The following is a 24669-nucleotide window of genomic DNA, read 5'->3' on the forward strand; positions in this document are numbered from 1 at the left end:
CTTACATCTTGAAATATTTCTTAGAACTGTATTGTTCTGTTGATTTGTTTTGATGCTTTAATCTATCTAAATATTAGAAAATGTCTAAAAGTTCCGTTAGTTGCAATATTTTTTCCAAAAACTACGTTTTTAAATGTATGTAATTTTTGACCCAAATTTTTGAGTTATTTTTGTTTAACTCTTACTCAAGATATATGTAATATAGTGCTGCGATACTTTTGTAATACATAGTTTATAAGCTTAAGTTTCTAATAAACAAATCATCTTAGTCCATATCGGCATAAGTCATTTAAAATTAGGTTGAAATATTATACCCACTTTTGAGGACTTGTTAAGTGGCAGTTCTTTGTGACTATATTAAGAACATGTGTTGTGTAAAAAATATGTATGGTGGCACTTGAAGTTTGAGTTGTATTTTATACCTAATGTGATAAGTTGTAAATAAAATATTTTATGAACTTCCAAATACTGTTGTAATTAAAATTATAACCGAAACTTATCTAAAAATATCATAGTACCCTATGTTGAAAGTTCTATGTTAGCTATAATTGAGTATTTATATAGAAATGGTTGAAAGTGAATAAAGATTATTCAATTTACAATAAGATTTTTAACTTGAATTGACTTGATTCCTACTAGATACGGAGAAAATCCAGTTACAGTAAAAGTCTATCTCAAAAATGGGCTGTCTGTTGACCATACCGGCTCCCGGTATAACAGATATGGCAAAATGGGCTAATGTCATTCAACATACTAAAGGATAATCTATTCTAGTTTTTATTGAAATTTTGTGACACTCGGAATTGATAACTGTGGGAAGCCCCTACATTCCAAAGACAATAATATTCAAACCTTAGTACCTACGAAAAACAGCTTAGATTCACTTGTTTAAAAAGTGATCAGTATAAAATGCCTCCGGGAATTACCATTTATGTACGGTTCAATTTAGGTACAAACAGTGTTACAACCTCAAAACTCGAATAATTTAAGTTTCATGTACTATAATTGAGTAAATCGGGAAATTATACCCTAAAATCATTTTATTGGTATTTATTCACCACCAATAAATTGGTAACTTTTACACCACTGGCTCATGGCACGAACGATTACGAAAGGAATAAAAATTAAAGATAAACCTACATAATCATTTTTTTTCAATACATCTGTGATTCCCCCAACAGCTTTTCCTCTCGAATAATTAATAGTAGAAAGCGATAATTACAAACCATTCGATGAAAAGAAGAATACCCTAATTTTTTTGAGAGGTTTGCCATATGAAGAAAAAAAGTACCAGAATAATTGAAAAGCGTGAATTCTACCAAAATATACCAAAAAATATACCTACTAGATACTGTTACCGGTACCTCGAAATCTACCAAAAAAGTAGAAATCTACTAAATCTGGGCACGCAGCTGGTGGCATATCATGGAGCTTGGAGAGAAAGCTCCATGCGTAGACAGAGTAAACTACTCTGTCTACGGCTCCATGTGACCTACCCCACCCCAGCCTGCAAAATAATGATATTTGTAATAAAAAAAATACTAATTGATAGATTTTGAATAGCTCAATTCAACTATGTTGTCCTTTTAAATTGCTCACCTCAAATTATATAATTAAAAAACAATTTTTTTTTTTTAAAATCAAATATTTTCAAACTCCTATATCTTTTGATGTATACAATATTCTAAATTGCTCAAAGTGTTAAAAAACTGCTCAAGTTGCATTTATAATTGCTCAAGTATAGTTTGGAACAGATCCACTTTCCTTAAATTTTAAATAAATATAAACAGTTTGAACAAATAAAATAATGATATTTGTAAAAAAAAAAAAAAAAATACTAATCGATAGATTTCCAATAGCTCAATTCAACTACGTTCTCCTTTTAAATTGCTCACCTTAAACTATTTAATTAAAAATCAATGAAGTCATTAAAAATTCATTTATCAATATTTTCAAACTTCTATATCTTTTGATGTATACAATATTTTAAATTGCTCAAAGTGTTAAAGAACTGCTCAAGTTGCATTTATAATTGCTCAAGTACAGTTTGGAATAGCTCCACTTTCCTTAATTTTTAAATAAATATAAATAGTTTGAACAAATTTAACGTTTATATCATAAGACAGGTGTACGCTGCGCGTGCGCCGATTGAAAATCGAACGATTATCATCTTTTTATTACGAATATCCGCAATTTTTTTGGCTTCCCATCATTGTCTATGCGCATCCGCAGCGCTTACCTTATCTTATGATATAAACGTTAAATTTGTTCGAACTTTATATATTTATTTAAAAACTAAAGAAAGTGGAGCTGTTCAAATCCGTACTTGAGCAATTATAAATGCAACGTGAGCAGTTTTTTGACACTTTGAGCAATTTAAAATATTGTATACATCAAAAGATGTAGGAGTTTGAAAATATTGATAAAAGAATATTTTTCAACGACTTTTTTGATTTTTAATTGAACAGTTTAAGGTGAGCAGTTTAAAAGAACAACGTAGTTGAATTGAACTATTGAAAATCTATCGATTAGTATTTTTTTTTTTACAAATATCATTATTTTATTTGTTCAAACATTTTATATTTATTTAAAAATTAAGGGAAGTGGGTCTGTTCCAAACTATACTTGAGCAATTATAAATGCAACGTGAGCAGTTTTTTGACACTTTGAGCAATTTAAAATATTGTATACATTAAAAGATATAGGAGTTTGAAAATATTTGATTTCATTTTCATTTTTCATTGATCATTATTTTGCAGGCTGGGGTGGGGTAGGTCTCCATGTGACATATTCTAGATATACCTACCCACAGAGTACTTTATAATTTGTAGATTTAGATCTACCAAAGATAAAAACTTATTAGTTGCTCTATGATAGGAACAGAAAAGTAAAAAATATAATTGTGTTTGCTCGCAAACGAAAAAAAAACCGACTTCAATTACATCGACAAGTAATACAACGTAGATCGACAAAAAAATAGTAAAGCAACTACGCGTTATCAAAGATTACTCAAAAAGTAGTTATCAAATCTCGATAAAATTTATATGTAACCACATGATAAACATCAGCTTTCGATTAAATTAAAAATTATCAAAATCGGTACAACCAGTAAAAAGTTATTGCGGATTTTCGAGAGTTTCCCTCGATTTCTCTGGGATCCCATCATCAGATCCTGGTTTCCTTATCATGGTACCAAGCTAGGGATATCCCCTTTCTAACAAAAAAAGAATTATCAAAATCGGTACATCCAGTAGAAAGTTATGCGGTATAATACAACGTAGGTCAACGAAAAAAGCGTCAAGTAAAAACGCATTATTAGATATAACACGAAAAGTAGTTGTTAGATCTCAAATAAATTTAAATGGGACCAATTGGCACACACCACCTTTCGATTAAAACAAAATTTGTCGAAATCGGTCTACCCGGTCGAAAGTTCTGATGTAACATACATAAAAAAAAAAAAAAAATACAGTCGAATTGAGAACCTCCTCCTTTTTTGGAAGTCGGTTAAAAAATATATGAGCGTCGATCGTCGACTAAAAACTTATTCATTTTTTGGAGGGTAAGTAATTATTTTCTATAGGGTTTATCCAATCTCCTTTCAATGGGATATTATTTTTAATTATTGATTTTCGTTGCAGTTAAAAATTATAAACGCAAGCGATTTTGTTTCGTTCTTCTTCTTCTTTTACTTTGGCTCCCTGAAGGATTTTGTTTCGTTAAGCTATGACTATGACCCTTTGTCAGTGTGACAGTCACACTGTTACTGTGACGTATTGTTTGACTTATTTCTGAAGTTAAAAAATAAATGGTATGAATCATATATAAATAAATAAATATAGTGTACTTCTACGTTTATTGTTTGTCGAAATTTCAGCTATAATGGAAAAAATTCCAGACCAACTCGGATATCTGATATTAACTGAGGACGGTGCAGTTTTAGAGTCTGGCGGTGAACTCGAAAACGACGAGCGTGTTGCAATTATTATAACTGATCTTATCAGCCTCTCTCATAGGTTAGAAAAATATGCCTAAAACGTATAGAATGTCAATTAAATTCTTTTATGTATTTGCATACAGCAGTTAAAATAATTTGTTACGGAAAGAATTAGATACTTTCTATATGTTGCTTCGTTTCAGACTATCGCAGTCAATTTCTTGACAAATCCCTCCCCTTTCTATTTATACTAAAAATATTCTCTTATTTCATTTTATCTTTTTTATTTACAGTATTGATCCAGTTGCGTTTGGTCCAGATGAGAAATTTAAAAAAATATCCATAACATATGATGATCACTGGTTTGTCATATGCATATCAAACAAAAAGATATACGTTGTAAAGAGAAGCATACAATCATCCCCGTCTGAAAGCATTGCTGTAAATGTTTGATCACAAAAGTTGAGATTAACAAAATGGGTCGAAATTTGTTAATGAGTAGCCTTGAAAATGCGTCATTTAATATATTATTACAAATTTTATTTAGATGTGTAACATTTATCATTAACGCCTGGGTTATTAGGAATGTGGGGCATGAAGTTATTGGTATTATGAATGTCAGATTACTACTACTTGAAAGCACCATTCTATATTTGAGTAGAGAGCCATTCCAGCGTGCTTGTCTTGGTCAAAATGGTGAATTCATGTGGTATCATGTCATAAACCAAATTTGGCTCTGTGTACCCCTCAGTTGTTTGTTGTCATTTGTTTTTGTTTACATATGGCTGAATATATTACCATTAGGTCATCCAGAGCATGCCTTTCAGTATGAGTTTGGCTGCTGGAGTGTTGCACTATCATGTATATTAGAACTATGCTCTGCAAATATTGCTTTGGTTGCACAACTATATTGTTTTGTAAAGCTTAAAGTTGTTCTTGACACTTTACATATTTTTGTAAGAACAATATTATTTTTGTCTATTATAATCTATGATAAGTCACTAGCTCTTATAGCTTTTTCAGTAGCTCAAGTTGGAAGTATTACATTTATTGTTTTAGCCTATTACTTATTTTTCTATTGGTACATTAAATACAAACCGCTCTATGCTAAGGGTGCATTAAAAAGTAAATTACTTCCATCTAATATTTTGGAGAGACTTTATAACAATATGGATGATTTTAAATTTACTTCTCTAAGAGATTTTTTTCCTAAGTATGTTGGCTCTATAAACTCATCATTTAATAGAAAATTGAATACACTTACTTTAAGTTTTGCCAAACAAGGAGTTGTCAAGCAAATATTAACAGAAGGAGAAAAATATGTTATGTCAGTAAGTCCTGTTATGACTTTTGCTGAACAAGCAAGTTACGATGTTGTAAATAATTTAGGTAGTTTAGCTGCTAGATTTGTTTTTCGACCCATTGAGGATAGCAGTTACTTTTATTTTACTCAAATGGTAAGCAGAGACTTGCCTTTATATAAACAGGATCAAAATAAAATTCAAGAATCTTGTACAGTTTTGTCACAAGTTTGTAAGATTGTTAGTTCAATTGGTTTAATCGTTCTTGTTTTTGGATTTAGTTACTCTCGGACTCTTCTTACTTTATATGGGGGAGAAGAATTTGTTGCCAGTGGATTACCAGTACAACTACTTCAGAGTCATTGCTTAGCTATCCTCCTAATGGCTATTAATGGAATTACTGAATGTTACACTTTTGCAACTATGACCAGTGCACAACTTAACAGTTATAACTATATAATGGTTTTCTTTTCAATTAGCTTTCTAGTTCTTTCATATGTGTTGACATATGTTTTAGGACCAGTTGGATTTATTATTTCAAATTGTATTAATATGTTTGCTAGAATTATGCATAGTATTCATTTTATAAATAATGAAACTAAAGATACCGATTATAGGCCTCTTCAAGGGCTTTATGTTGGAAAATACTTTTTAATTACTTTATTTATAGCTGGTTGTATCTGTAAACTCTCTGAAAACAATATATTTTATAAATCTATTCTAACACATATAACAATTGGGATGTTATGTTTGATTGGTGTATTGTTATCTTGGGGATATGAAAATATGGAACTCATTGTTAAGACATACAATAAGTTTATGAGAAGTGAAGAAAAGAAAGCAACGGATTAGCAATTGTTTATTGTTAAGCTTATAACATTTAAATAAGATTTGTATTTATTATTTAAATAAAAGTGTATAAGATATGTTGCATTTTATAACCGGTTTTTTATTAATAATAATTTAATTTAATACAACAAATTTTATTATACATCTATTTCAAACAAATAATATCAAATGTGTGATTTTATTTAATAATTTACATCGGATAAAAGAATATACCTTTCATTTGATCTTCACACATTCTTTTTACTTCATCTGTAATAAAAGAATAAAATATCAAGATTATAGAATAATTTTAATAGATTCTGAGGAATATCAGTATTACCTGCAATATCCTTTAAATTTGCATTTTTATCTTGTATTATAACATAGAACTCCCTGTCATTAGATGATTTTCCCGCAATCCAGTATTCATCTGGTGTTTTAATAATAACTTCACCATAATTCCCAAGACTGAAAATGATACATTTCCTCAATTAGTATATACAAATTATTTTAAAGTATCACCAGAAATAGAAAAATAAGTACCTTTTCCTATCAGAATGTATGCCAGCAATTATACTTAATACTTCGGGTTTTATAGTAGTAGAAGGAGTTAAAGAGGATACTGGAGTCTAAAACAATAATTATTACGTTGAGTTGCATGAAACAAAATTAAAATTTAAGTAGAGATTAAACTAATTTAATCACAAGAATTTCATACAATTCTTACGATTAAATTAGTTTAATCACTACTTAAATTTTAATTTCTTTTCGTGCAACTCAGCATTAGACAATTAAAAATGAGACTGTTAATGTTTTTCACAGTTTTACATTTTATGACTTATTTTCAAATAAGAAATGAATGTCCTAAGTATTATTATTGATTTGTTGCTTGAATTTTATTTATGCAAAAATGAGACTACAACAAAGTTTTTATACAAAAGATTATCTTAAAAAATAGAAATATTTTTTATGTTAATTTTTACGACACATTGGTGCAATGGTTGATCCCCGTACATGACAAACATTTGTATTGGCGATGCAGATGTTTTTGGTCGTTTGTGCAGTTTTTGTGAGTCTCTCCACCGTACCTCGGAGAGCACGTTAAGCCGTCGGTCTCTGTTGTTATCGTGTACTTGATAGCGATCGTTACTCGTAGTAGGAAATATATCTGCCAATATGTATTAGAAGAGCGTGGTGGATAAAGCTCTGATCCTTCTCCTACACGGGGAAAGAGGCCTATGCCCAGCAGTGGGATATTACAGGCTGAAGCGTAATTTTTGAGCTATAATTGTGTTTGCTCGCAAACGGAAAAAAACCGACTTCAATTACACCGACAAGTAATACAACGTAAGTAGACGAAAAAAATTAACAAACGCACTAGTCGTTACTATGATTTTCGTGGGTTCCCCTCACTTTTTCTCTGGGATCCATCATAAGATCCTGCTTTCCGTACCATGGTACCACCCTTGAGATATCTCCTTTCCAACAAAAAATTAATAAATATCAAAATCGGTTTATAAACGACGAAGTTCTCCCTGAATATACATAATAAAAATATATACAGTCGAATTGAGTAACCTCCTTCTTTTTTGAAGTCGGTTAAAAAACAAGACAATATTAGTATGTATTAACTATAAACAGTATTATACTTACAGATGTTTTATATGCTAAGTTAAGCCTGTTAAAATATAAGAACTTATGTTCCGAGCTGGCTAGTTGCGCATTTTGCAATGCATGAAGTGTACACTGTTCACTTATTGAAGATGCAATAGTAGATAGTTGTGGACCAATAAATGCATCTAATGCTCTAAAATTATCAATATTGAGACTTGTATCAACTGAAAAAAAAAAATGTATTATACAATATAAGAAGCCGCCTAAATTCCAATCTTATTTGGGCACTTTTTTTATATATTTTTTTTTATTTTCACATAGATAAAAAGAATAATTTATTTTAGTTTTTAGTAAAAACACCCACAAAAAAAAAATACGGAAAATACTTATAACTAGTAACTGATAGTATATTTAATAAATTTTATTCGAGATGAGCTCACCATCAACCGTGAAGCATACTGTAGCACTCAGAGTTCTATAAATAACAAGATAATACTGTTTAGTTTCCGTGTCATCTTCGCGCATCAGATATACCTTATGCAATTTTTGCAGGTCTTCTTCAGTACGAATACCGTCTGGAGGACTAATATAACGCCCATGTCTTTGAGCAGCCGTAACTGCTCCACCTTGTATCTCTTTTTCAACTTGTTTCGGCAACAATGTTTGAACTAAATATTGATATAGTGTCAACATGTCATTTGTGGCAAGGCCATTCCTGTTGAAATATAAGAAACATGTATACTAGTAGATATATCTCCATTGCCCTAAGGTTGCCTGGAAGAGATTGCTTTTAAGCAATACGGCCTTTGTATATTTTTTTCTACTAATTATTGTTAATGTTGCTTGTTTATTTTATTTCTTGTTTGGTGTACAATAAAGTGTAAATATATTTACAACTAGCTGTGACAGCGACTTCGTCCGCGTGGAATATAACAAAAAGTTATTGTTCAGTTCGCAGTTATAAAATATTTTTTTTTTAAATAAAGTAGCCAAGTTACTCCTTATTACATCAGCTATCGGCCAGTGAAAATCCCGTCAAAATCGGTCCAGCCGTTTCAGAGATTAGCCAGAACAAACAGACAGACACAAAAATTGTAAAAAATGTTATTTTGGTATATGTACCATATATACATCTAATACAACCATATGCATTTAGTAAAAAGCAGTTATTTTAATATTACAACCAGACACTCCAATTTTATTTATTTGTATAGAAACGATAATTTTTAATTAAATAAACTTTTCTTACCATATCAGTTGATCATTATATACAAACGAAATACATTTAAACTCTGGATAGTTTATCTCAAGCAAATCTATGAAGCACATCACTTTAAAAAAGGAGTTTTTTTCCAATGGCAAATAGTTAATGCCTTGAATTATATTGCTTATATTGTTTGGAACACTTCTGGACATAATATACTGTAAATATAATTATAGATTTAAATTAAATAAAAAGATGAAAATTAGAAATAAAATTTAAAATACTTATGTTTTATATAGAAGAAAAAACTTACAGGTGTAAAAAAATTTTCACATTTATTATATATATCATCGGGTGGTATATCTTTAAGAGGACCTATAAACATCCTAAATATCTTGTAAGCAGAGACAAGTAAATCATACATCACAGATGGTTCTACCTAAAAAGATTAGTTGTAATGTAATACTTAGTTAAATATTGCAAAATAACCATAGGCACATGTATATAAACTACAAATCTATGTTTAGTGCAGTAATTATCAGTAAAACATTGCTAGTATAATATGGCCATATATTTGATATACAAAATAATGATTGTACTTTATAAAAACAAATTTCATAAATAAATCAGTGTTATTGACCATGCATGTTTTAAATATTGCCATAATTGTATAGTGTATTCTCAAATATGCAATTCAAAAGTAGATTATAAAATATGATTTGTCTCCCTGTGTGGCTATGGGAGTAAAGTCACAGCAGTAAAGAATATAGTCACCCTCTTTCTTCCCATGGGTGTCGTAAGAGGCGACTAAGGGATAACACAGTTTCACTACCACCTTGGAACTTAAAAAGCTGACAGATGGTGGGATTACCGTCCAACTGCTGGTTTCCAAATACACAGGCCGAAGACGGGCAGCAGCGTCTTCGGTACGACAAAACCAGCCCTGTGGTCACCAACCCGCCTGCCCAGCGTGGTGACTATGGACAAAACACATGAGTTCGCGCTATTTTTGGCGGCAACTTGTTGAAGCCTGTGTCCAGCAGTGGACTGTGATAGGCTGAAATGATCATGGTGATGATATGATTTGTCGCATTGCATCACATGGAATTCAGCCTGTACCATCCCACAGCTGGACATAGGCTTCTTTCTCCATTTGGGAGAAGGATGGGAGCTTAATATACCACGCTACTCCACTGTGTTTTGATAGATATTTTCCCTACTATGAGTAACAATCGCTATCAGGGTTTATGATAATAAACGGGAACAACGGCTTAACATGCTCTCAGAGCCACAGTGGGAAGACCCACAAGGTTCAATCCATCCAAACCAGAATGAAATATTTGTGCGAATACAAATATCCATCCCGAGCGGGAATCACACCCACAAACTGTGGGTGTTTATTTAGGTGGATATTCACACCAATACACCAGAGCAGTTGTACTACTGTATAAAGTTGATTCTCTGTAAAAAATTAAATTAAAGAGTTCTCTATAAAAAATTAATTAATTAAAGAGTGTAAAAATTGAGTTAAGAGTAATGTTAAAAGTATTTAGGTACTCTTTATGAGTATGATATATCTACTCATATGAGATTTACAAATGATAATAAATGATATATATAGGTATGCTTAATACAATGAATTGCTTTAAAATAAACAGGCAGCATCTTTTAATGACTCTTATTGAATAATTTGAATAAACCTTAATAAATATGTATTTACAAGTATTATTACTATTTATATACTTACTATTGTGTCTTTGTTTTCTCCTAATGTTGTTACAGTTTTAGTTGCATAAGGTATTCTAACAACCTAAAATTTGAAATATGGATTCATGATCATTATACAACTTCCGTTTTTGAATTAATTTTATAAATATATTATATATTTTTATTACCAGAACCATCCAGTATCCTTTCTCTGGCTGATAGAAAATATATCGTTTTGTTTGTGTTTGTAGTGCTTCACATGGTTGTGAAGAAAAGGTCCTAATATTAAAAAAAAATATATATATATAAACAAAAAATAATATCAGTTCAGTTCTTTGCTTAATGGCTTTATAAAAATTAAAAGTAAATAATATAGCACATTTCAACTATCACATATTTAATGAAATGATAATTGAATATCTTTTATATAAAATCTTCATGTATATATATATATATATATATATATATATTGATAATTTATTTTCCAATGTAATACTAACGTCATAAACTTAACTACCGCTTCACACAATCCAACTTGCATTTTTCGAGCATCAGGGGGGACTTGGTTGGGGTGAAAGAATAATATTCTTTTAAGTTCCTAAAAAAAATTATCTTTTTAATATTATAGAAGGTAAAATGAATTACATTTAACTAAATATAATCTATATACATACCTCGCCTTCTTTTGGACCAAAACTGGAATTAAATATGAAGAAAGAATTGACTTTATTTTTCACATCAATCATTTTGGTTTCAATAGTTATTTTTTAATAACTTCCTAATAGTAAGTAGGTAATAAAAATGTATGTTTTCAATTATTATGTTATTGGTTAGGCTTTTTAAGTATGAATTATGATTTTGTTATTTTTATATTGACAAACTATTCAATTATCATATGTTATTAATATAAGGTTTGATTATGACGTATTATATTTTATATCCATTTATCTATATTACAAAACTTGAGTCTATAAAACGTGAATAATATGAGTTTGGCATAAGTAAATATTCAATTCACTATTGATAGATCAGACGTCAAGTTGACAGTTGACTTTTTTTTTATTAATTGTTACATTCTTACAATACGAATTAAAGATGACTCCTCTATTTGTGAATGTGGTTTAGACGAAGGCACTCCAGAAAATGTATTTTTTATATATTTTATTTGTTTCTTGTCCTAAATTACGATTCTCTTTGTATGATGCTCTTCCGCTTGAGATTCCACGTCCTACTGACCTAAAATCCTTATTAATGTGTGTTTTCTCCCCGTTTATTACTTCTTTATGCACTTTCATTGAAACTAACAATATAAAACTATAACGGGATGGAGATATCTAACAAAAGTTAACTATTCCAAGTATATATTTACTATTATATTTATATATATCTTTGTGTGTTTTTTGTCTTAGGCAAGTTAACTTTTCTTTCAGGCAAACTTGTGCCGGAATTGGAATTTGGAACCGAACTTTACTCCCACTATAACTCCAAATAAAGCAAAGTTTAAATACTCTGATATTGGCAAATCCGCAAGGGAGCCATTTCAAGAATAAGAATAAGAATACATTAGGAAAAAGACAAAAAGTTCGCATCATACAGCCTTATCAAATATTTAATAAAAATCTTTTGGCACGTTAGGGAAAAATGATGAAAGTAAATTTTTACGATGCGCGCGCACACCATTACGAAAAAAACCGACACCCTGAAGTTAGCTAGTCAATAGAGTACAACTTGTTACGTGCGTACATAGTAGTGATGTGCCGGACTGTCAAAAATCCGCGGATACGAATCCGGATACGGATATTTAGCGTCAAGATCCGCGGATACGGATCTTTATTTACTCACTCAATCGGTGTCGGCGCGTGACCTGAAAACGATAGTTGACGTCACGCCCGCCGTAACGATCGGTAAAACAGGTTTCAACTTGCCTTGCGCGCGTATTTTTTTGCTAACCGATTTTCAAAAAAAAGGAGCAGATTCTCAATTCGTCTATATTTTTTAATGTATGCTACCTCAAAACTTTTTACCGAATGAACCGATTTCAATGATTCTTTTTTTAAATCAAAAGGTGGTGCGTATACGTGGCCCCGTTAAAATTTAATTGAGATTGATTAACAAGTACTTTTCAAGCTATATGTAATAATACCTATTTACTAGACTATTTTTTCGTCGATTTACGTTTGTATTATACCGCATAACATTTCACTGGATTCACCGATTTTAATAATTCTTGTTTTAATCGAAAGCTTGTGCTTGTCTTGTAGTTTCAATTAAATTTGATGGATATATAATGAGTAATCTTTGATGACACGTATTTATGTAACGGTTCGTTTGGTTTCGTTAACGTTATTAGAAACTACTTCGGTTTGGACTATCGTATAACGTACCGAGTATATTATCCACTAGAGAGTGGGATAATTTTTATAATTCTTGGTTTAATCGAAAGCTGATGTTTGTCTTCTGGTCTCATTTAAATTTGATCGAGATCTGATGCCTACTATTGTAACTGAAATCGGTTTTTTTTTCGTTTGCGAGAAACAATTATTTAGGAATCAGGTCCAGGAAACGTCGGGCATCTAAAAAGCTTAATAAACTGCGATAAAATCCTAAAAAGTTGTATCAATCCAAAAGTTATTTGTTTTTCATTTTATCTTATATATAAAATGCTCGTGTCGCGGTGTTTGTAGTTAAACTCTTCCAAAACGGCTTGACCGATTCTCATGAAATTTTGTGTGCATATTGGGTAGGTCTGAGAATCGAACAACATCTATTTTTCATACCCCTAAGTTATAAGGGAGGGGGGGTTATTAAAAGGTTAATAACGTTTGCGGGGTCAGCTAGTTATACAAAACGTATATTTTGTTATTAACACTACAACTTTTAATAGCTAATGCAGGGACTACTAAATGCAGGGATGCGGGTAGTTAGAGGGGCGTATTGACACGTTACTCGTGTGTGTAACGTTGTCGCAAAGTTCCAACTGTCCATCTTTTTGACATACGCAAATAATTGTTCAATATGACAATAAAGTTTAGAGTACTCTGATATGTTGTGACGCAAGGTACACATATTAGAATGAATGTTCTGGCGTACAATATCGTATTTTTTCTAACGTCATAGTACGTTGTGCCATTATAATTATGATAATCTTATCTTCTGACGAACTATCACGTACTTTCCTCGAAAGTGTTAATTATACTTCTTAATCATATCATCTAAGTTATTATGCGGCATTTTATCCTGTTAAATGAATTTGTAAATTAATAAAAGATCCGTAAAAGATCCGCATGAAAAGTGACGAATACGGATACGGATACGGATCTCATGTTTCCCCCGGGTATCCGCGGATACGGATACGGATATCCGGAACATCACTAGTAGGTGACAGACACACACTTTTTACAAACTTGGGTGATTGTTTACGTAAAAACAAGTTCATAGTTAATATCTTTGATAAATAACGCTCTGCGATCAATTCACGAAATGTAACAAAAATCTATGCTACAAAAAAGATTCGTAGTTAAAAAGAACGTTTGCGTATGCTAAAGTTAAAACTAAATAATTTATGAAAAGGAACTAAAATCACCAATCCAACCGACTACAATTTTCCGTCCTTAACCAACAAACTTCATATGCGGCTTCGAGCTATTTGTAGATCTGTACCCTCATTTTGATCGTCCCACTTATGAATGTAGCTTGTCGCCTATGCAATTTTAAACTTTGATCGAGGTCCGTTGGGAACGATGACACGAGCAACGCACCTTCACGCTCTGAGGTCACATTATGAATAAATTGTAGACGTTGCTTCAATTAGTTAAAGCAGCTCTTTCCAAAACTAATTATTTATTATCACCTTTTTCAAAGCCTTAATAATCAAATTGTATCAGTTTTTTAACCGACTTCAAAAATGGGGGAGGTTACTCAATTCGACCGGATATATATTATGTTATGTATGTTCGGGGATAACTTCGACGTTTATGAACCGATTTTGATAATTCTTTTTTTTTTGGAAAGGAGATATCTCAAGTGTGGTGCCATAATAAGGAAACCAGGATCTGATGATGGAATCCCATAGAAATCGAGGGAAACCCTTGAAAATCGTAGCGACGACTAGTGCGTTTGTTAATTTTTTCGTCTACTTACGTTGTATTACTTGTCCATGTAATTGAAGTCGGTTTTTTTTTTGTTTATGAGCAAACACAATTATTATAATAGTATATTTTTCTTTCTACGACGATGTTGAAAGTGAACCTAGTTTGTTCAATTGAGAATGTGTGACTGAATGATGAGTTGATATTGTTAATATTTGTATTTTAATCTTTTAATATATTACTTTACAACGGGAAATATTTTTATTTATTTGGAATTTCATTCGAAATTGTAATCGCGGTTTTACCTGTGCTATTTCCGATCACGTAGTAATGTTGAGATAAAAATCCTTTGTGTTACCTACCTTTGTGTAATCCTTTAATTTAAGTTCAAGTTTAAGTTACTACATACTGAGTTTCATTCAAATCAGTTTTGAAGTTTTTGCGTGAAAGAGTAACAAATATACATTTATCCATCCCCATAAACTTTGCATTTATGATGTAAATAGGATAGGAACGCAGAGGGAAGTGTATACGTTGCTATAGAAACGATATATATTGTAATTTGTCAGTAATTTTTAATATTTTTAACCGAGTTTGTAATGTGTTTACATTTTGATGATTTATGTTGAATTGAATTTTGCTATCATATATTAACACATTTTATAAGCCGAGAAATAGTTTAATACCATTATGGCGATACGAAACCCTCGTTTGCCACTATTGCCCGGATATGGATCCAACCCGTTGGTAAGATAACTTAAAGTTGAAGTAAATAGCAGATCACTTAACAACTTCATTAATTTTCAATAAAGGGACTTTATTACCACTTTAACAAGAATGTTTTGTGAGAAGCCCATGAATAATTGTCTTAGATAGGTATACAATAATTTTGTTAATATACCCTTTTGTAATGTGGTATTTTAATCACAGATTGGAAAGAAAAACTTTGGAGTACGTCCTGTTTTCACATCTGTAGATAAAGTGAATATGTTAGTGGATAAGAAGGACGGAGTCAACCGTGTCCCTTCGTTGTACTGCCGGAAACAAGCTCCTGATCTTCCCAGTTGGATCATGTATGATAAAAATGTATGTTTATCGTATTTTACCTATATAAGGTATTGTTGGTACAAAAAATGTAGATTGAGTTTCATAAATTATGTTATTGGTATGCAGATATTGCACTTTCAAGCTTATTTCCAACAAACTCTTCATGAAATGCGATTGTCTGCTCACATATTGCGAAAAGTTGATATTTTTTTCTTTCTTGAAGACGGAACAATAAAGGTAATCGAGCCAAAAACTGGAAATAGTGGTCTTTCGCAAGGTAAGGAGGAACTTATAATAAAAATTACATATCATACTAAGAAAACATGTACCTAAGTACTTACCTACACAATTTTTTTAACTTTCAAAATTGATAATTACGCTTTTTCATTTTTTTTAAATAAATTTATACAGTAGGACAACTGCTTTGGTGTAGTCGTGCGTGTAGTCACTTAAAACATCGATGGTTTGCGGGTTCGATTCTCGCTTAGGATGGATATTTGTATTTGTAAAAGCATTTGTTTACGGTTTGGATTTCTGACCTAAACCTTCTACTACATGAAGAAAGAAGCTTATGCCCGACAGTGGAATGTTACAGACTGAATCGTATATATCTAGTAGGTATAACTTTCTGGATGTGTTTTTTAAATGTTCTAATCATTAAACACAAACAGGCACTCTCATTAGCCGCCAACGAATTCGTCTTCCGTTCAGCACAGATTTGTACTATGATGTCCTAGATTTGAACATTGGTCGTGAAATACAATTTTACGGAAAGGTTTTCAAGGTAACAACTTATTTAACGAATTTAGTTTTTTAAACTACAAACCATTACAAAATAATAATATAGCTCTATCTTTATAAACTGACGTAACTACTACTTTTATTTTGCTTTCCTTTTTGTTTGGTTTCAGACTTAGGGTTAAAGAAATTTATTCTTAATAAGACAATACAATCACTTACTCGAGAACAATATTACAAAGTTCAGAAAGATACATTTACATTCGTCAGTCTGCATACACTTAGACTCAATATTATAGTCAAGTAAAACAATTTACAACAAAATTTAACAACAACAATCAAAACTAATTTTATTACAAATATCAAACTATAGTATTAACCAATCATTTACATTCTTTAGACTGGCTGATTAGCAATTAGACATTTTAACACTATTGGACATAAATGCATTGAGTTTATCAACCTTTTAGTGTTGAGGGTATTCTGTTATACATCTGTGCTCCTTCAAAAACTAACGGTTTTATGCCTTGCTGTTGTTTTCATTTACACCTGATAGCGATCGTTACTCATAGTAGGGAATATATCCGCTAACCCGTATTGGAGCAGCGTGGTGGGTTAAGGTCTGATCCTTCTCCTACATGGGAAAAGAGGCCTATGCCCAGCAGTGGGATATTACAGACTGAAGCGTATACACTATATGTGAGTTTTTCTTAATTAACTAGTGTCATATTATCGCTATTGCTCTACCAAGAATCAGATCGTGCAGCTGCATTGGTGTATTTGACGACGTTTATTTTCATGTAATTTTACTATCATTAATCATATGTTCTATATTATAGATTGTTAACTGTGATAACTTTACGAGAGTTTTTCTGAATCGTCTTGGAATTAATGTTCCCGATCCACAACCTTGGCCTGATGCCGTTGAGGTATATTTATATTATGATTCTTTTAATTAAGAAAACTTTAGACTATAACAAGGAATGTTTGTTCATCTACTGTTATTTTATAATCAGTATATCATGAGATCGGTAAAAAATCTATTATATTTTAGAGATCTCCTGATACTACTCGACCACCAAAGCATCGTCCATTTCGCCAATTCTTAGATTTTGATAGGCAGGTTCTGAGGTAAGAATTCGTATTTATTACATTATTTTTGATAGTTTGTTTTTTTAGGACTGTATATATAAATTTTTATTTAATAGATTTTACGGGTATTGGGACGATCGAGACACTGAATTCGGAATCATACATCACTTAGAGTTACATTATTTCTTAGCTGATGATACAATGGAAATAAAAGAAGTTCTACCGCCGAATTCTGGGATGGAGGCTGGTCCCATGTTTTTAAAAAGAATGAGATTACCAAGAGTAAGAATTTTTTATATTTGTTCAGTTTTATATTATCGTTACAGAATAAAACAGCAAAATATTTAGGTGAGGAGGTTATCGTTGATTTTGATGAAAATTTACATATTTCCAGAAAATTCCACCGCATATAGAGATGACCGGTGGGCCGCAATATGCCTCATACGGTCCCGCTGACTTGAGCATCGGAGCTGTCGTTAATGTTTACGGTCGAAAAGTCGTTCTTACTGATTGTGACCCTTTTACTAAAGAATTTTATCGAGTCACCTATGGGTTTGGTAGGACATATTATTTGAACTTACTTAATTCTTTTTTAAATATTGTTGCAATTGTTTATATAATTGAGTAATGACACATATACCTGAACTGAAACTACCTTTAAATATTTCACTGGTCGATAAACGCCTACTTCATATAGAAAAAAGATTAAACTTAATCCACAATGCTATTTTACGGCGGGAAGAGATTTCATTAAGTATTACAACTTAAAAAAAATCTTTATTCAAGTGTGAAAGCTAAACTAAGACTACCAAATGTGTTTATTTTTTTATGTCAACTGAAATTTAAAATTTGGTATCGTCCCAAAAGGTATTTTGTTAATCGACGATATCATCGACATTATTTTCATAATTTATGAAAATCATTTTATATTTAGCAAATCATTATATCACATATTTTTTTTATTCCAGACACGTTTACTCCTTTACCAATACCACGAGACGCAAGTTCCGAGTGCGTAACGGCCAACATGTCTGAGCGTCAATTACCTCCGTGGAACGGTTACGGTTCCTACGATGATTCTGCCGAGAACTGTCGGACTGTTGAACCAAAAGCTCCACATAGAGATTTCATTAAATTTTTGCACAAAGATAGGTAAGTTTTTCAATTTTGTTTATTTGACTTTCTGCAACATTATTATAATGAAAAAAAAGAATGTCTTTTAAATGTGTCATAATATCCTACCAAAATATTTGTGACTTAAAAGCTTCAATTCCGGTTTGGGTGGCCAAATTTGTAGGAACTTTTATTTATCAATATATTTATATTTTATTTAACAATGCTAACAATGTTTCCTTGCTATCCTAGAGGGAATAATTGTATTATAATGTAAATAATAATTGTATATAATATTCCCCATTATAATGGGGAAGCGCTGGCGAAGCGGTCACAGCTATGGCTGGAGTATTTCGTGTTTTTCCAGATCCTCGATTCATGAGAAAGTCCCACTAACAATAAGTTCGAGGTATTTATTTCTAATATATTTTTTATTTTAGGGTTGGCTTCGATTCCCATATACTTCGATTTGCAGCTAGATTGATTAACGATAACCCCGATGACGCAAGACGTTATTTCATAATCAAATACTTTCTATGCGATGACACCATCGGTATCTTTGAACTAGGCGAGCGTAACTCTGGTTTTAAGGTATTTTCTACAATTCGGTTTTGTTTGTAAAAGCTATACCTTTATGGAATGTTTTGTTAATTTTGACCGACATTCTTTTACTATATTTTTTTAAATGTATCGATGTTATAAAATGTTAAGAAAACAACACAATTATAATAGTATTGTAACCAGTTAAATAAGGACATTGAGAAATATTTTAGAAAAACTAAGCAAATAAAATAATAATCATGTTTACCAAGGTGAAAGATAGCCGATGAATGTTATTAGAATTTGAAATGTCTGCCTAAGGATTCGTTGTTACACTACTACTGTACTGTACTGTGTGGCTACGGTACTAAAGGATATAGCCACCCCATCTCTTCCCGTGGATGTCGTAAGAGGCGACTAAGGGATAACACAGTTCCGCTACCACCTTGGAACTTAAAAAGCCGACCGGTGGCGAGATAACCATCCAACTGCTGGCTTTTAAATACACAGGCCGAAGACGGGCAGCAGCGTCTTCGGTGCGACAAAGCCAGTACTGCGGTCACCAACCCGCTTGCCCAGCGTGGCGATTATGGGCAAAACACATGAGTTCACGTTATTTTTGGCGTAAACTTGTGGAGGCCTATGTCCAGCAGTGGACTGTATAGGCTGTAATGATGAAGCATTCATGGTTACAATAATGTTCCACTTACCACAAATGTCAAAATCAATGGTTATGGGTTGAATGATATGAGTTAGTATAGTTCTAAGTAATGATGAAAAGTAATAATGAGCTGACTGTGAAAAAAGAATCTGTATTAGGGTGGAAAATTCTTTCGACGTGATAAAATGTATCTGCCAGATGTGGACTTCTTCGTGCCAAAGGAACCTCCTGCGTATACAGATAAAGACATGTGGGTTGGTAATGAGCTTGTAATTAACAAGCATCGTTTTCGTCTCATCGCTGCGGATGAGTATGCTTTAAGGTACATGGAACTCCACCCGAATGAGGTACGTTTATATTTATAATCTTTGTAGTAATCTAAGAGAAAATTCTCCTCACCAATAGATGAGGAGTACTTTGTCCTATATCCAGCATTTGTGTTTCTCGTTGTTCTATGTGTATAAATTATAAAAATGGCAGTTTCAAAGCTTAGTCAATTTTACAAACTTCCTTTTTTCGTGTGCACCGAGGAGGGTATCAAAATATCTTAAAATAGTTATTGTCAACCTAATACGATGTTTGTGTTAATAAAAAGAACGCTAATGCTATTTTTGTTTTAGTATCCGATGGCAAACATTGCTTTGATAATGGATAAAATTCGTCGAACTCTTGCGTCCCAACAAAATGGTTATAAGAATTTCGTGGCTAAATATATGGATGCAGTTTTGCCGAATAAAAAAGAACTTATGTCTGTCAGATGCTTCAAGTAATGTTTTTAAATATCTTAATTACATATATTTATTTTTAATATTTAAAAAATTCATAAAATTTGTTGTATGTTATATATATACTTATCTTTTTAGACAAGCCTTAAAGGAAATAATGTGTGAGAAAATGACGGAACACGAGTATTTAACTCTAATTCGACATTTTCGCGGCGATATTGGTAAAGAGAAAAATCCTCGGCGAGAGATGATCAGGTTTATTATTTATGATGATAAGATTTATTTTTTAATAATTTAATTTATTGAAATGTATTAAAACTTTCTATAGTTCAAAAGTAGTTCTCCAAGATATTTATTAGATAAGATATTTTGTATTAGGTTGAAGATTTCGAAGATAGTAATGTATAATTATAGGCACAGATATTGAGCGCGGTCGTTCAATTTTTCTCCAACTTTTTGTTTTATTGAATAATGATAAAGATATTTAATCAGTATGTATTAAATACTTTTACATTTTATTTTTATAATTTTTTTACTGAACAAAACTAATCTGCTAGCGACCCTTGCACGATGCGGTCCCCACTCTGTCACCGAGCACTCAATATCCGTGCTGATACGCTATAAGTTTTTTATTTTTATTTTTTTTTTGTCATTATACCTAAGTACTTTTGAGTCACCCGTGACTTTAGCGCTTGTAACGATGTCGAACTTTCGGGAGTTTAAAAATAATAAAGGGCCATCTATTAAGTCTAAGTCACACGAATTTTATGATTTTTATACCACTCCCCCGTCCTTGTCACAGCTTGCCACTTTTGCCACTAAAGTGATCTAGACGTTTCAGAAATTAGCCACAACAAACAGACAGACAGACAGACATAAACTGTAAAAAAATGTTATTTTGGTAAATATAGTACCTACATGAAAATTTCACATGAAATATATACATAATTATGCATTTAGTAAAAAGTGGTAATTTCATTTTATTTATGTGTACAGATTTTTTAAATATTAAAAACAGACTTTCCAATTTTATTTATTCGTATACATTATCAAAATAAATGGTCGGTTCCTAACACTAGCACAGCGAGTGTTAGTTCGCCAACAAAACAATTTAAACTTTAATTTTTAAGTTAATAGTTAATATTTTTGCTCAAATATCATGTTTTGCCCAAATATTATTTCTAGAATAAATACGCAAACTTGTCTTAGATGTAATCTTAGTGTTATTAAGTCGAAATATTCTTATGAAGTAAACACGATTAAATGTAATGTTCTAGAAGAGAAATGATTTATTATGAATTATATAAAGATTTTATTAGAATTTTCACTGGTGGATCGAAATGTGGGAACGGGTCCGGAGTTGCATTTTATGTTCCAATAACAAATTTTAAAGAAAAAATAAAAATAAAAACGGATAATTTGTCTACGATGTCAATAGAACTGATTGCTATTTCAGAAGCTCTAACTTATGTTCAGAACTTGGGCTTACAAAATGTTGTTATATTGACAGACAGTAAAAGTGCATTGAAACATCTTAAAGGGTGTAGTTTAGGGAAAAGAGGTTTACCTACAGCCTATAATATAATAAGCAAATTGTACCAATTTCAATATATTAATGTCAATTTAATTTTACAATGGGTGCCGTCCCATATCGGCATCAGTGGAAATGAGGAGGTTGACCGATTAGCTAAAGAAGGAATAAAGTCAAGAAAGGAAATTTATATAGAACCAGATTATTCAGAAGTTCTAGTTAAATACAAAAAAGATATTTGTGGTATTTGGAAAGAACATTTCGATGAAATATCCAAAATTAAAGGAATTTGGTATCGCACGATTCAAAGTCAGCCTCCTCCCGTGCCCTGGTTTAACCATTACAAAATAAATAGATTGTATATTATAATAGCCCATCGTCTTAGGTCGCGACATATTTCGTCAGAGTTTTGGATTCCTTATGAAAAAAATTGACTGTCCTAATTGTGATACATGTGGAACTAAAGAAGATTTATATCACTTGTTGATAGGATGTGGCAAATTGCAGACTCAGAGACAAGTATTGTTTAGAAATTTTAAAACTTTGTTCGTTCGATGTTGGGGTAGTGCAAAGTATTCTATCGGATCCCTTATCAGGATCTGCTAGAATGATTTTTAATTTTTATAAATTATCCCTTGCTGATTTATGTAACTAGATTGTAGTAATAGAGGTATTTTTGTTTAGGTTTTTTTTTGTGCGTGTTGCGATTATTTTGTAAAAGTTACAATGGGGCGTGTCCTTGTAGGACAAATGTCCCTAAAATCAATAAAATAATAATAAAAAAATATCATGTTTTAATATTTGCCATCAGTTACATTATATGTTACATTATATGAAAAATTTTGAAATGTGATGTGTTAACCCCTCCTCATCCTCTTGTAACCTAATGTCACGCTTCGTCGACTCTGTACCCCCTCTTAACGTGTGACGTAATTTATGGTTGGCCTCTAATCGCAGTAAGTACCGTAGAATCAAAAGTGTTCATATGCGTTAATATCTCGTAGGTCTCTGGTGTTCACGGAGCTGACGCGCGGTCTGTGGGACGAGCGCGCGCGACTGGTTGAGGGTCTGCGGCACGCGGACGAGGGCGGGTGCGGGGCGTTATCACCCGCGCGTCTGCGGCAGTTGCTTCGCGCGCACCGCCTGCCAATCTCCTGCGACCTCATGGACTGCATGCTGGACGTGTGAGTACTCATGAGATAGGATTTACCCACAGTGCTCTATGTATCTATTGTCAATAATTGGTTACTTAGTTTCCTAAATGTTATATTTAGGTCTGCCGATAGACCACGTCTTAGTCGTGTAAGTTATGAGACTTCCAAGAAAAATTTTAAGAATATACAACTAAATATTATTTTGAGTACATAAATTGCAGTCACAAAAGTGAAGTGGATGGACTTGAATCATTTAAAAATAACTATTGGTTATGGGTTGAATGAATGTAGACAAAAGTTGAAATGATTAAGAAGACAATTTCGTTGAAATTCAAAAGTTGTTAAAAAATTATCTATTTGATTTTATAACATATTAATAAATAATTAATATTTATGTTTTAGCCTTGAAAAAGATGAAAATTGCAACATTATTTGTGAAGACCTGATGTCGTTTCTAGACTTCCAAACACGACCGGTGTTCAATCTCACTGAGGCGGATTATCAAAAGGTTGTTCGTCATGCGCCTCCAGTTAAAGATACAGAGGTAAGTTTCAATGTATATTCGTTTATATGTATATAGCGTTTGTACGTACTACGTATTATTATAAAGTGTATATACCATAGTAAATAAACGCCTCATATTCAGTTGCCACTAATAGAATAAGATTTCTCTATTGAAGTAAGCCAGCAAGCGGCAGCGCGAAGCTGACACCCATGCGGACCCGCTCCACAGGAGACGACCAGGGAGTAGGAGAAGTCGATATGCACTCCTTTACCCATCGCAATAGGGTAAGGGCAGGGCACCATTCCTCTCACTCGACGCCATGTAATTTAGTGCTCACGGAGTCCGTGAAGTGCACTTTAGGCGAAGGCGGCCCGGACAGGAGAGACTAACGTCGGGGCGTCACGGCTGCATGTGTTAGCGATGTCGTGGCGCCCCAATATGACGTCATCGTCGTCATCACTGGATTTTAGTGGGTAGTCCGTGCGCGTTCTGCCGCGCTTGAATCTCCGCATTCCCGTTGCCTTCGGGCGGCGGAACTGTACGTAAATGCATTTCCCAGTATTAATTAAAATTTTTAAAATGTTTTCATTCTAATTGTAGTATATTTTTTTAACTCTTTTGCAGTGTAAACTTTGGTCTGAAGCGGATACATTGATAAAAGAAGGCTACGTGAATTGGGAAGCATTTTTGTGTCAACTCAATCTTGAACATCTTGTAAAAGAACAAACAAGTTAAAGGGTCTATCTACAAATTGTTTTCGTACCGCTTTCCACCTAATCAACAAATTTATTTCTATGCTATTTGTTTGTGTGTTTTTAATAAATATTAAAACAGTTCATTTATTTAATTTGGAAGGTAAGTGAAACAATAAAAAGCAAATAAAT

The 24669-nt window shown here is 32.2% G+C and overlaps 4 protein-coding genes across 5 annotated transcripts; 3 read left to right on the top strand and 1 right to left on the bottom strand.

Moving 5' to 3' along the window:
- The first annotated feature begins 3736 nt into the window (after positions 1-3736).
- Positions 3737-4479, top strand: LOC123656705 (ragulator complex protein LAMTOR4 homolog). Of its 2 annotated transcripts, XM_045592367.1 has the most exons (3): positions 3737-3811; positions 3878-4016; positions 4231-4479. In XM_045592367.1, exons 2-3 carry the CDS (start codon positions 3883-3885, stop codon positions 4388-4390), a joined length of 294 nt encoding a protein of 97 aa, XP_045448323.1. In that variant the 5' UTR covers positions 3737-3811; positions 3878-3882; the 3' UTR covers positions 4391-4479. The 2 variants fall into 2 exon arrangements, with proteins under 2 accessions (XP_045448323.1, XP_045448322.1); XM_045592366.1 differs by having other exon boundaries at positions 3746-4016.
- On the top strand, positions 4399-6176 carry LOC123656698 (protein RFT1 homolog). Its single transcript, XM_045592360.1, has one exon. It carries the CDS (start codon positions 4414-4416, stop codon positions 6088-6090), a length of 1677 nt encoding a protein of 558 aa, XP_045448316.1. The 5' UTR covers positions 4399-4413; the 3' UTR covers positions 6091-6176.
- On the bottom strand, positions 6082-11365 carry LOC123656700 (vacuolar fusion protein CCZ1 homolog). Its single transcript, XM_045592362.1, has 11 exons — positions 11266-11365; positions 11092-11189; positions 10780-10870; positions 10632-10694; positions 9198-9323; positions 8930-9102; positions 8121-8395; positions 7720-7904; positions 6610-6695; positions 6407-6534; positions 6082-6336 (listed from the first exon to the last, which is right to left on the bottom strand). Exons 1-11 carry the CDS (start codon positions 11335-11337, stop codon positions 6278-6280), a joined length of 1356 nt encoding a protein of 451 aa, XP_045448318.1. The 5' UTR covers positions 11338-11365; the 3' UTR covers positions 6082-6277.
- A 4004-nt stretch (positions 11366-15369) lies between these two features.
- LOC123656356 (EF-hand domain-containing family member C2-like) lies at positions 15370-24620 on the top strand. Its single transcript, XM_045592048.1, has 16 exons — positions 15370-15426; positions 15610-15765; positions 15853-16003; positions 16398-16510; positions 17304-17393; positions 17519-17595; positions 17673-17838; positions 17951-18113; positions 18525-18708; positions 19110-19260; positions 20029-20217; positions 20491-20636; positions 20734-20850; positions 23131-23310; positions 23683-23824; positions 24410-24620. Exons 1-16 carry the CDS (start codon positions 15370-15372, stop codon positions 24518-24520), a joined length of 2193 nt encoding a protein of 730 aa, XP_045448004.1. The 3' UTR covers positions 24521-24620.
- The last annotated feature ends 49 nt before the right edge of the window (positions 24621-24669 follow it).

Source organism: Melitaea cinxia, chromosome 9 (assembly GCF_905220565.1).
Source record: "Melitaea cinxia chromosome 9, ilMelCinx1.1, whole genome shotgun sequence".
Classification (NCBI taxonomy): domain Eukaryota; kingdom Metazoa; phylum Arthropoda; class Insecta; order Lepidoptera; family Nymphalidae; genus Melitaea; species Melitaea cinxia.

Coding starts and splice junctions, on each gene's coding strand:
- LOC123656705 (XM_045592367.1), top strand. CDS start 3,883: ATGGAAAAAATTCCAGACCAACTCGGATATCTGATATTAACTGAGGAC. Junction 4,017..4,230: donor CTTATCAGCCTCTCTCATAG/GTTAGAAAAATA, acceptor TTTTATTTACAG/TATTGATCCAGTTGCGTTTG.
- LOC123656698 (XM_045592360.1), top strand. CDS start 4,414: ATGGGTCGAAATTTGTTAATGAGTAGCCTTGAAAATGCGTCATTTAAT.
- LOC123656700 (XM_045592362.1), bottom strand. CDS start 11,337: ATGATTGATGTGAAAAATAAAGTCAATTCTTTCTTCATATTTAATTCC. Junction 9,324..10,631: donor GAGAAAACAAAGACACAATA/GTAAGTATATAA, acceptor TAATCTTTTTAG/GTAGAACCATCTGTGATGTA. Junction 6,535..6,609: donor ATACATTCTGATAGGAAAAG/GTACTTATTTTT, acceptor TATCATTTTCAG/TCTTGGGAATTATGGTGAAG.
- LOC123656356 (XM_045592048.1), top strand. CDS start 15,370: ATGGCGATACGAAACCCTCGTTTGCCACTATTGCCCGGATATGGATCC. Junction 16,511..17,303: donor TTTACGGAAAGGTTTTCAAG/GTAACAACTTAT, acceptor TCTATATTATAG/ATTGTTAACTGTGATAACTT. Junction 18,709..19,109: donor AAATTTTTGCACAAAGATAG/GTAAGTTTTTCA, acceptor TTTTTATTTTAG/GGTTGGCTTCGATTCCCATA.